This window comes from Nematostella vectensis, chromosome 14 (genome assembly GCF_932526225.1).
Source record: "Nematostella vectensis chromosome 14, jaNemVect1.1, whole genome shotgun sequence".
NCBI classification, from domain to species: Eukaryota; Metazoa; Cnidaria; class Anthozoa; order Actiniaria; family Edwardsiidae; genus Nematostella; species Nematostella vectensis.
Genome location: NC_064047.1, coordinates 9,077,463 through 9,090,672, shown reverse-complemented (window position 1 = coordinate 9,090,672; position 13,210 = coordinate 9,077,463). Strand labels below are relative to the sequence as shown.

The 13,210-nt window shown below is 43.3% G+C and overlaps 1 protein-coding gene across 2 annotated transcripts in view; it reads left to right on the top strand.

Moving 5' to 3' along the window:
- Positions 1–13,210, top strand: part of LOC5509913 (protein dopey-1) — a 29,692-nt gene that overhangs the window by 3,496 nt on the left and 12,986 nt on the right. Inside the window, exons 5-15 of one of the 2 annotated variants that reach the window (XM_048721599.1) lie at positions 741–1,592; positions 2,075–3,425; positions 5,801–6,027; positions 7,000–7,152; positions 7,889–8,004; positions 8,799–8,849; positions 9,799–9,968; positions 10,048–10,245; positions 11,044–11,306; positions 11,914–12,010; positions 12,993–13,153. In XM_048721599.1, coding sequence (XP_048577556.1) covers positions 741–1,592; positions 2,075–3,425; positions 5,801–6,027; positions 7,000–7,152; positions 7,889–8,004; positions 8,799–8,849; positions 9,799–9,968; positions 10,048–10,245; positions 11,044–11,306; positions 11,914–12,010; positions 12,993–13,153 — 3,639 coding nt within the window. Of the gene's footprint in view, positions 1–740; positions 1,593–2,074; positions 3,426–5,797; positions 6,028–6,999; positions 7,153–7,888; positions 8,005–8,798; positions 8,850–9,798; positions 9,969–10,047; positions 10,246–11,043; positions 11,307–11,913; positions 12,011–12,992; positions 13,154–13,210 lie in introns of both variants that reach the window. The other variant, XM_048721598.1, reaches the window with a different exon arrangement.

Sequence of the window (13,210 nt, the reverse complement as noted above, 5' to 3'; positions counted from 1 at the left end):
TCATCTCAGCAGCCACCATCTTCATCATCTTTATTGTTATCATCATCATCATCTTTATTTTCAGCCACCACCACCACCACCATCATCATAATCATTATTGATATTATTATCATTATCACCATCATCTCCATAATCCTTGCCATCACCACCATCATCATCAGCCATGATCATCATCATCATCATTATTGTAATCATCATTACCGTAATTACTATCTTCACCAACATCATAATCACTATTGATATTATTATCTTCATCATCATCATCATCTCCAAAATTCTTACCATCATCATCATTATTATTATTTTTATTATCATTATCACCATAATTACTATACCATCATCATAATCATCTCCATAATCCTTACCATCACCACCATGATCATCAGCTATCATCATCTTTATTATCAGCCGCCTTGACCATCACGACCATCATCACCACCATAATCATCATCATCATCAGCAGCAGCTATCATCATCTTTATTATCAGCCACCTTGACCACCACGACCATCGTCACCAACATCATCATCATCATCATCATCATCATCATCATCATCATCATCATCATCATCAGCTATCATCATCAGCAGCAGCAGCTATCATCATCATCATCATCAGCTATCATAATCTTTATCATCAGCCACCTTGACCATCACGACCATCATCATCATCATCACCAACATACAGTTTTTACACATTTAACTTCTCGAGCAGACATCCACCTGTTTTTTTTCTTTACAGATTGAATCAGTCTGCACCTCCTTAGCCGACAGCAGTGTTCTAGTACAGCGGTCTCTTCTGGAATTCCTTCTCACCTTTCTGCCCATGGATACAACTCTAATAGACTCCAAAGACAAAGTCAAACTAGTGGCCTCGGGGCTAGGGGTCCTCCTACGTAGGGACATGTCTCTCAATAGGCGTTTGTACTCCTGGCTTCTAGGCCCTGATGCCGACCGGGACTCTGGCCTCTCAAGGGGGGATAACATGTGCAGTGGTGACGAACAAGAGGACTCAAAATTCTCATTCTTTTCTATTCACTCTAAACACCACACTATAGAAGCTCTTAAGTCGTTATTCCGCGATCATGGTGGGGGATCGGCGAATACTTCAAATGGCGCCAAGCGGTCGAACGCGCTTCGGCCGTTTCGAATTCTTATCAGTCTGCTTGATAGACCAGAAGTTGGGAGTGCAATTCTCGAGGATGTATTGATTGAAGTGTTCAGGGCCTTATATGTGCAATGTAAGGTTATTAAAGAGAAAACGCCGATAGAAGAACTCGGGAGTTACGAATCGATAGAGAGCCTCACAGCAGAGTTCGAGAATCCTTCCTCTTCGTCGTCAAAGACTAAATTAACGGACGAAGTAGTGAAGACAGCTAACTTGTTATTCAACGCGTTTGAGCCTTACTTTATGTGGGATTACCTATCGAAGCTTTTATCAGATTGCGAGGTTTCTGAGGAACAGGAAACGGAAGCGGACTCGACGCTTTGTGAAACGGAAGGGAAATGCTCGAGATTAGCGTCCAGTCTTCCGACGACTACGTGTTCGGAGATTTTCCGTTTGACAGATTTTCTACTTGACATTGTTGCCTTGGTAAGTATGGTCTGTAATCTGCTAAGAGAGATTGTCGCACAGATCACATTATGTAACGTCATATTTTAAGTTCTGTTGCTTTTTGTAACCCTCCATTTAGCGGCCAGTCTCTATTAAGCGGTCACCTTGCTCGGTCCAAAGGGTGGTCGCATGATGGAGGTACCACAATTTCTAAATGCGTTTATCAAAGAAGCATCCTCCATAAGACGGTCGTCCAAGGTTGGTCACTTGATGGAGGTACCACAATATCTAAATGCCTTTATCAAAAAGACAACCTCCATAAATCGGTAACTCGGCTCTTCCAAGGTTGGTCACTTGATGGAGGTACCACAATATCTAAATGCCTTTATCAAAAAGACAACCTCAATAAAGCGGTCACTCTTTCCCATGGGTAAACACTTGATCGAGGTAACACTGTATTCAAATAGATAAAAGCGCCCATGGTTTTAGCGGACCAATTGTTCTCTGTCTCATGATTACAGGAAGCGGACGTTGAGACGCAGACGGAGCACTGGCCCGAGCTCCTCCGCCGTATCACCATGGAGATGACGTCACGATGCGAAATGATGTCACTGTCAGAGGTCCGTGAAGGAATCTGTCTTTGCTCCAAGCTTTTATCCAAGGTCATGCCTTCCATGAAGACTATCGATAGCTCGCGCCCTCCCTCCCGACCCACCTCCGTAGCTTCGGATAAAGAGAGCATTGTCGGGAGAGACATGGGAGAGAGCGCCGACGCAGAAGCAATCGAGTCGGAGAGGGTAAGGGGTGATGCGCGTGTTATACAAGTGGCGAGGATTACGCAGGGGGAGGAGGATTTGAGAGGGTGGAGTGTTGTGGACTTGAGGAAACGCCTCGAGAATTATGGGAATGCGGATGATGACGGGACTTGTAATGTGAAAGATGGGAAATCACGTGATGAAACACATGACGGTTCATGTGACGAGTCCGACGTATCACATGATGGGTCACGTAATATGTCCCGTGATAGTTTAAGCGAGTTGGACAGGTCACGTGACAGCATTGACGGGGAACGTATCGAAAATGGAACATCAAATTGCGAAATGGCAGAACGCGAAAATGCAGACGAGATTCTTGACAAAACGAGAATCAAGAAACTGGGCGATTCTAAGCCTGGATCAAGTGATATTGACGATTATTCCAAATTGAAGAAATCTAAACAGAGTCTTGCTGATGCAGATGACAATGACGGTGGCCCTAATGATAATGATGGTGATGACAATGATGACGATGATGATGACAATTATGGTGACTGGAATGAATTCCAGGAATCCGACAAACCACAATACACTCTTGAGCAGTTCACAGAACTTGGTAACGACGACACTTTTATCAACGAGCCGTGCGCCGAGGATCAAGTCATCCCAGATTCTCAAAGACACGTCTTCCAGCCATCCCTCATCCAGTCATGCGTGGCATATTTCCAAGCGTTTTACGCGGAGTTCGTGGAACAGCGGGTTCTAAGATACGCGAATGTTCTCACTTCGCCAACCAAGTCGCGAAAAGACCAAGTCATTGATACAGATTACATGTTGGATGAAATTCTTTATGGGGAGGATTTTCTGCTAAAAAGACGCACTAGCACCACGCACGAGCGGTCCTCTACCCATACTGGACCAATATCGAAGTGTGATCGTGTTGGGCCCATATTGGATCAGTTATTGGATGGTGTAGAATCTCCCATATTGGATCAGCATGGGTGTATTCTCTGCGCTGAAGCGTTCGCCGCCGCGTGTAAACTGCTGGTTGAGCTTTCGTGCTTCCCTGTTTACTGCACCCATGAGAGGAAGTTCCTGGATACTGACAAGAAGGAAGGTAAGTGACCGGAAGTGCCTTGATACTGACAAGGAAGGTAAGTGACCGGAAGTTCCTGGATACTGACAAGAAGGAAGGTAAGTGACCGGAAGTTCCTGGATACTGACAAGGAAGGTAAGTGACCGGAAGTTCCTGGATACTGACAAGGAAGGTAAGTGACCGGAAGTGCCTTGATACTGACAAGAAGGAAGGCAAGTTACCGGAAGCGAATTGATACTGACAAGAAGGAAGGTAAGTGACCGGAAGTTCCTGGATACTGACAAGAAGGAAGGTAAGTGACCGGAAGTTCCTGGATACTGACAAGAAGGAAGGTAAGTGACCGGAGTTGCCTTGATACTGACAAGAAGGAAGGCAAGTTACCGGAAGCGAATTGATACTGACAAGAAGGAAGGTAAGTAACCGGAAGTTCCTGGATACTGACAAGAAGGAAGGTAAGTGACCGGAGTTGCCTTGATACTGACAAGAAGGAAGGTAAGTGACCGGAAGTGCCTTGATACTGACAAGAAGGAAGGTAAGTGACCGGAAGTGCCTTGATACTGACAAGAAGGAAGGTAAGTGACCGGAAGTGCCTTGATACTGACAAGAAGGAAAGTAAGTGACAGGAAGCGAATTGATACTGACAAGAAGGAAGGTAAGTGACCGGAAGCGAATTGATACTGACACGAAGGAAGGTAAGTGACCGGAAGTGCCTTGATACTGACAAGAAGGAAGGTAAGTGACCGGAAGCGAATTGATACTGACACGAAGGAAGGTAAGTGACCGGAAGCGAATTGATACTGACACGAAGGAAGGTAAGTGACCGGAAGGGAATTGATACTGACACGAAGGAAGGTAAGTGACCGGAAGTTCCTGGATACTGACAAGAAGGAAGGTAAGTGACCGGAAGTTCCTGGATACTGACAAGAAGGAAGGTAAGTGACCGGAAGCGAATTGATACTGACACGAAGGAAGGTAAGTGACCGGAGTCGCCTTGATACTGACAAGAAGGAAGGTAAGTGACCGGAGTCGCCTTGATACTGACAAGAAGGAAGGTAAGTGACCGGAAGCGAATTGATACTGACAAGAAGGAAGGTAAGTGACCGGATGTGCCTTGATACTGACAAGAAGGAAAGTAAGTGACCGGAAGCGAATTGATACTGACACGAAGGAAGGTAAGTGACCGGAGTTGCCTTGATACTGACAAGAAGGAAGGTAAGTTACCGGAAGCGAATTGATACTGACAAGAAGGAAGGTAAGTGACCGGAAGTTCCTGGATACTGACAAGAAGGAAGGTAAGTGACCGGAAGCGAATTGATACTGACACGAAGGAAGGTAAGTGACCGGAGTTGCCTTGATACTGACAAGAAGGAAGGTGAGTGACCTGAAGTGCCTTGATACTGACAAGAAGGAAGGTAAGTAACCGGAAGTTCCTGGATACTGACAAGGAAGGTAAGTGACCGGAAGTGCCTTGATACTGACAAGAAGGAAAGTAAGTGACCGGAAGCGAATTGATACTGACACGAAGGAAGGTAAGTGACCGGAGTTGCCTTGATACTGACAAGAAGGAAGGTGAGTGACCTGAAGTGCCTTGATACTGACAAGAAGGAAGGTAAGTGACCGGAAGTGCCTTGATACTGACAAGAATGAAGGTAAGTGACCGGAAGCGAATTGATACTGACAAGAAGGAAGGTAAGTGACCGGAAGAGAATTGATACTGACACGAAGGAAGGTAAGTGACCGGAAGTGCCTTGATACTGACAAGAAGGAAGGTAAGTGACCGGAAGCGAATTGATACTGACACGAAGGAAGGTAAGTGACCGGAAGTGCCTTGATACTGACAAGAATGAAGGTAAGTGACCGGAAGTGCCTTGATACTGACAAGAAGGAAGGTAATGGACCGGAAGTTCCTGGTTACTGACAAGAAGGAAGGTAAGTGACCGGAAGCGAATTGATACTGACACGAAGGAAGGTAAGTGACCGGAAGTGCCTTGATACTGACAAGAATGAAGGTAAGTGACCGGAAGTGCCTTGATACTGACAAGAAGGAAGGTAAGTGACCGGAAGTTCCTGGTTACGGACAAGATGGAGGGTAAGTGACCGGAAATGCTTTGATATTGATAAGAATAAAGGTAAGTGACCGGAATTGCCTTGCTACTAACAAAATCGAGGGTAATTGACCGGAAGTGCCTTGATACTGATAAGGAGAAAGGTAAGTGACCGAAAGTGCCTGGAAAGGAGAATTTACATTGAGAAGAGAAGTCAATGTAATGTGCTGGAGCGTGGGCTGGTTACTTTAGTAATGTTTCCACTACATAGTATCAACGGACTGGGCAGAGGTTTACTGCTTTTGTTGCCTTGTTCTACCGGTCATAACCTGTTCGTTTTGCATCTAGCAGATCGCTTACCCGAATGGCTTCGTGCCCTTGTCTTGTGTTGCTACCAAGTAGGGAACTTCGACATCCAGAGTTCTGCCATCAGTACTCTCCTAGACCTCATCAATTTGACGCTGTCTGTGACCCCTACACGACGCGATGAGAGTCCTAGCGCTACTGTAGCCGTGGTGGTTATCCCAATGATATCACACGAACACCTCAATGTTATAGAGCATTCTGCAGTCTATCAGGTATGGTTATATAACATGATATCACACGAACATCTCAATGTTATAGAGCATTCTGCAGTCTATCAGGTATGGTTATATAACATGATATCACACGAACATCTCAATGTTATAGAGCATTCTGCAGTCTATCAGGTATGGATATATAACATGATATCACACTAACATCTCAATGTTATAGAGCATTCTGCAGTCTATCAGGTATGGTTATATAACATGATATCACACGAACATCTCAATGTTATAGAGCATTCTGCAGTCTATCAGGTATGGTTATATAACATGATATCACACGAACATCTCAATGTTATAGAGCATTCTGCAGTCTATCAGGTATGGTTATATAACATGATATCACACTAACATCTCAATGTTATAGAGCATTCTGCAGTCTATCAGGTATGGTTATATAACATGATATCACACGAACATCTCAATGTTATAGAGCATTCTGCAGTCTATCAGGTATGGTTATATAACATGATATCACACGAACATCTCAATGTTATAGAGCATTCTGCAGTCTATCAGGTATGGTTATATAACATGATATCACACGAACATCTCAATGTTATAGAGCATTCTGCAGTCTATCAGGTATGGTTATATAACATGATATCACACGGACATCTCAATGTTATAGAGCATTCTGCAGTCTATCAGGTATGGTTATATAACATGATATCACACGAACATCTCAATGTTATAGAGCATTCTGCAGTCTATCAGGTATGGTTATATAACATGATATCACACGAACATCTCAATGTTATAGAGCATTCTGCAGTCTATCAGGTATGGTTATATAACATGATATCACACGAACGTCTTAATGTTATAGAGCAATCGGCAGTCTGTCAGACAACATGATATCACACGAACATCTCAATGTTATAGAGCAATCAGCAGTCTAAGAACAACATGTTATATAACATGTTGTTTGTTTTAATAAAGTTAACTGTTATCCTGTTTTAGATTATTGCTGAAAGTCTGTGGGCTCGTCTGAGACCAGCGGCCACTCGCCACCAACAGCGAATCGTGGAACTGTTCCTTCAGCTGCACAGCCTCACTCCCATGCCTTCGCTTTGCACCAACATAATCGGCAGCTCACTATCAGAAAACGCCAAGGTAAAAGCCCGCTAACACGAACACGCCAAGGTAAAACTTGCTAATACGAACACGCCAAGGTAAAAGCCCGCTAACACGAACACGCCAAGGTAAAACCCGCTAACACGAACACGCCAAGGTAAAACCCGCTAACACGAACACGCCAAGGTAAAACCCCGCTAACACGAACACGCCAAGGTAAAACCCCGCTAACACGAACTCGCTAATGTAAAACGCCGCTAACACGAACTTGCCAAGGTAAACCCCGCTAACACGGACTCACCAGGGTAAAACCCCGCTAACACGAACTCGCCAAGGTAAAACCCCGCTTATTAGAACTCGGATAACTCTAATGTCCCATTAACTCGGACTCGGATAACTGCTAACTCGAATTCCTTTATATTTTTAAATGAGTTCGGTTTTTTTTTCTTGAGCTTGCTCCTAATTTTCAGTCTATTACTCGTATTTTACTCGGATAACTTGACCTCAAAACCTTGATAACTCGAACTTCCCGTTAACTCGAACATTTTTTTGTTTCCTTTGAACTGTTATTTATTTTTGTTTTGCGGATCCGTTGAACTTTGTTTATGCGATTACCAAAGCAACAGCATCATATGAAACCCTCAAAGGCCTTTTAGGGGGAAACCGTGAATACTTGATTTAATTTCCCAGTTGCACAGCTTTGTCCTGTGTTCCCCTCTTTGCGCAACACATTACACATCCATCTTCAAATCCCTCCTGTGCTTTCTCCTCACAGGAAGCGTGCCTGGTCGGCCACTGGAAGTTTGCTGTCTTTTGGCACATTTCCAGGAATGTCGTGGTACAAGATTCTGGTCGGACGTCAAGGCTTGGTGACGTCAGACCCCTCGACAGGTGAGAGAGGACCGAGTAGGAGGCGTAGCGAAATTTTTCCGAGTCGAAGAATCACGCCGATTGTTTATTGAGAAGTATCGATTTATTGCCGAACAGTACACTATATTCCCGAAATGACCCTTGTTCTTTATCATTATTCTTGAATAGTGCCGGCCTTTTTATTCTCGAATTTTACGGATCATTTGACGCCGCCATTTTTATTATCAATTTTCAAGTCAACTGTGATTAGTTTCGAAATTCTCTCGCGAGGAGCGTAGGTAGGGTGCGCCCACACACGCGCACACCTTGGGCCGCCAAAAACCGGTATTTTCTTATTGAATTGTAAAAATTGAACAATCTTATACTTTTTCAATTTGTTCTTCATGCCTACGCAACCCGCTCTGCCTTACCAAATCCTCGCTATGTGTCTGCTTCCGAGTAATTCCGGTTCATTCTCGAGTAATACCGAGTCATTCTCGAGTACTTACGAATATTACCGAGTTATTCTCGACTACTTCCGAGTAATATCGAGAAATTCCGAGAGTCATTCTCGATGGTATTGAGTCATACTCGAGTACTACCGATCTATTATCGTATAACCACTAATCATTTCTAGAACATACAAAATCAAGACAGAATATTTGCAAGTCAATCCCGTGCACTGCTGAAGTCGGAATTCGCTCGGCATTCTTTGGAGAGTAATTTGATCCTACTCGAGATTAACTAGATTGGCAAAAAAAAACAATATTCAATACTTGACCCATGCAGATAATGAGCTGATTAGGAATTCAACGACGTTATGTTTTCCTTCTCAGGGCTTTATTTCTGATGCTTGATGGCTTGGAAAGCAGCGAACCGGAAATCAGGCAAGTTTCAAGTTTAAAAGATAGAAAATAGATTTACATAACATGTGTTCGTCAGTATTTCTATTCCCGTGTTGGAAATATTGCCTGTTAAAAAGGGGGGGGGATGGGTGGGCTCGAGTCATGAAAAAAGGATTATGGGGTCGTTTTAGCCTCGTCCCCAGGCTACTCCCTTGCTGTCAGCTCCCTGATGCATTTGCGCGCGGGCTCACACTTTTTAATATGGCAGACGCTTTATGCTGACTTACAGCAAGTGCCTGTGACGTCATAGCCATGCAGAGCGTGGCAGGCCCGTCTAGAAGCCTAGGAACGAGGCTAGGGTCGTTCAACATAGTAGGGGCTAAACAAAGCCAAGATAAAACCCAGACCCAGTCCCCCTCGTTTTGGTATCTGTGAATACCGTAATGATTCGAATAAGCGCCCTCCTTAAGATATGCGCTCCCCCCCCCCCCCGACCTTGGATTTTGTGAATAAGCGCCCCCTCCCCCTGAAATATATACCAATAAAAGCACCATTAGAATGGTGCAAATCGTCATTTTATTTAGCTCCCATTGACACCTTCACATTAACAACGATATTGTCATCGATTTATAAACAATGAATTCATGAATGCACTGTACTTAGTTTAACAACATTTTCCTGTCGTTTCAGTTTATCGCAAATGGTTTTGTTCTCAATCGATTCAGAAGCTGGTATTTTTCGCCGAAATTAAATGAGCGTCCCCTCCCCAATAAGCACCCCCCAAAGGCCCTAAAAATAATTAAGAATCCAATGCTCACGAGCTTTACAGTTAGGCCCTCCTAACCCGACTCCAATCAGAATGCAGCATTAATGACAGACCCCTAATGTGATATGACTAAAGAGATCTAGCAGAGAAGAACACGATGGGTCGAAGACGCGACAAGAGTAAGTTTTCGAGGCAAACCTCACTGTTATGTCTTGGTCATTATAGAGTGGTTACCAAGCAATGGTTGACGCATGCGCTCCAGCAAGGTGACCTTGGTCGGTTAGTTGACCCCTTGCTGTTGCTCCTACTACACCCCGCAACCGCACGCGTCTCCGTCCACCACGCATGCGCAACTGATTCCAAGAAAATCCGTCAAGGAAACGCCAGCGAAGATGGTAAGTGCTAGCGTCCTTTTATACAGGATTCCTGTGGTTTTATGAATTTATTTAGTGCCATACCGGTTATTTTTTTAAGATCCCACCCCCGAAGACGATAGACGTAATTCAAGCGAGACACAGGACAGCACGAGCAAAAATCGCCGCGAATCTGACTCCGCCATCAGTGGCCTGGAAACTAGTGAAGCCAGCGAGGTCACTCACCCAGAGGCTAATGAAAATGATGACGAGGAGACTGGAGTCGAAAATGAAAATGAGGAGAAACGACGTTTAGCAAGTGAGTCAAATACACATCCCAACTCTCCCCCCCCCCCCCTGGCTGCGTGGCTGTTTAGCATCGAAACATCACTGAAGGGGGCGCATTTATTTGGAGGGGGCGCTAAATTGAGCATCATATCAGTCAATCTTGTTTTAAAAACTGTCGTTTTTCAAGCTCGCTCGGCCATTTCCTTATTAGGCATTACATACCATATTTGGGAGTCCGCTTCAATCATTGTTTCGCTTTTTTATCGCTCTAGAGCTTTGTAAGTCAAGAATTTCCACGTTAACTTACAGGAATTCGTGTTTACTACGATTTTGCTGGCAGCCATCTTGGAAATGGAGCTTAGTCCCTAACGTTTTAGAATATGACAGGTCTCCCGCGCGCTCACCCCAGGCTCTTTTAGACCATTTAGAAAAACTACAGCCATTGATTGATATGTTACGGTATGGAGGGGAGGGGATATGATTCAAAATGATTGTAGTACTTGATTATTAATGGTATTGGCAGTATGTGGTGATCATATTTCTTGTTATTTAAAATCTACAATTTCATGGCATGAAGCGCTCAACGTTTGACTTTTGCTCTTGAAAGAATTGAGGAAGTCGTAAGAGTTGCCATATGATCATACGAATTGGTACGACTTACTGTTGACTAAATCCTCTATGAGAATATGAATATTCTGAAGAGAATATACAATTCGAAATAGGGGCAAGACGCACTAACTTATCCAAAATTACGTCTTACGCCTCAACAGTGTGACAAAAAAATCTGATCCCAGAAGTTTCCCAGTTTTAAGGCCTGTTTCTTTTTCAGCGATCAAATACCTCCGAGGTATTTCCACTAAAACCTACGTCGAAAAAAACCCGGAGAAAAAAGCCCCACCCCCATCGGACCACGCCCCTAAGCCTCAAGTGCACCCCTTGGATCAGCACAAGTTAGTGTACGTGCTGAGGTATGACTGGAAGCTGACTCTCTACGCCTTCAATACCATCTTGTCAGTGCTGAGAAGTGCACCCCATCAGTTCGTCTGCGCGGCCTCAGCCCACAGTGTCAGCTCCTCCAACACACCACACCAGGTGGGTCTCAGTCGTGGAGATAGAGGTGTTGATGAAAGTGATGATTGTGATGAGGATAAGGTTGTTGTTGAGGATGATGGCGACACAGGCTTACCATCCTGAGGTTGTGTGAAATTGTGCATGTAATGGCATCACATGTGATTGCCGATCGGCTCACAGAAACATCTAGTAGTTTGCTCCTGAAACGCAAATGCCTTACAATAAAGTCAGAGTAAATGTCTTGTGTTATCTAAAAGATCAGATGCGCTTCACATACGACAAACTTATCTGTCAGTATAGAAACATTCTGGTCCATGAGTTTCAATCATAAATGCGAGTGTGTTAGCTTTGTATGGCACAGGCCAACTTCCCCGGCTGCTTTTACGCACTCGAATTCAGGTGAATGAAGTGTGGTGAGGGACAAGACCTCCAGTATAACATCTGATAAGACAAGGGATTCACAATCGCAATGTAGAGATGTCAGGTATTCACACTGACAAATGCTCACAGACTTGACCCAGATTTGAACCTGGGACTTTTGCTTAAGAAGCAAAGACATTATCATTATTTATGTTATTTATTGTTTAGAAATTTGAAGATAAAGTAATTTCTTCGTTAATATTTTCAGGTGAAAATGAAGGAGCTTCTTGCTCGTCACAGGAAATGTCTGCTGGGGAAAGGCTTCTACGGGCCTCTTTACGACTCACCTACCGCTAGCGCTCCAGGTATGGTTTTTCACTATCAACACCACCTTCACCATCATTTTTATCATCATCGTCATCGTCGTCATTATTATTATTATTATCATTATCATTATCATTATCATTATTATTATTATTATTATTATTATTATTATTATTATTATTATTATTATTATTATTATTATTATTATTATTATTATTATTATTATTATTATTATTATTATTATTATTATTATTATTATTATTATTATTATTATTATTTCCATATGATACCTATGACTGCGCATCCCCCGTCGGCTAATCCTGTGAACGCGCCTGACATAGTCGCTCGGGAAACCCTAATATAAACCCTTTCTTTCACTTTACTACTTACCCACTCTTCCCATCATCCGATAGGCTCCATGTTCTTCCATGGTAACCTGACGCTCGTCTCAGGTCACCATGGAAGAACATTGAGCCATCATTTTTATCATCATCGTCATCGTCGTCATTATTATTATTATTATCATTATCATTATCATTATCATTATCATTATTATTATTATTATTATTATTATTATTATTATTATTATTATTATTATTGTTGTTGTTGTTGTTGTTGTTGTTGTTGTTGTTGTTGTTGTTTTTGTTTTTGTTGTTGTTGTTGTTGTTGTTGTTGTTGTTGTCATCATTACCACCATCACCGTCATCATCATTATCACCAGTACCTTAAAACGCCAAGGAAACCTCAACCGACAAGAGACAAAATAATCCATCCGCCATCCGCTCAAAAATTATCTGTCACATCCTCAAAGAAACCTCCAATACAACCACTGCTTTTACAATTTTTAAATATTTTTCGCGTTTTCCGTTTAAAAATCATCGGAGATTGTTACGTAATCTACCGGAAGTAAACTGGTGACAGTGCGGCTTTTAATCATCATCATAGTCAAATTCACCACCACAGCCACATTATCGTCATCACCACCATCCTAATAATCTTATTTGTTGTCTCTATTATCTCCAGGCCAGTCGCCCACGCGTCAGAATGTGGGCCCGCTTCTCTACCTCAGGCCCAACACGAGCAAGTACCTGGAGATCCTAATCTCAGTCTGCCTATACTTCATACGGAGCGAGTACGGCGTGGGACTGGACCGAGACGCCGCTGACGTGGACGGAAATGCACAGGTAACCCAATAACAAGCCCAGCATGTAACGCCACGCATTGCTTATAAGTAGGGTTTT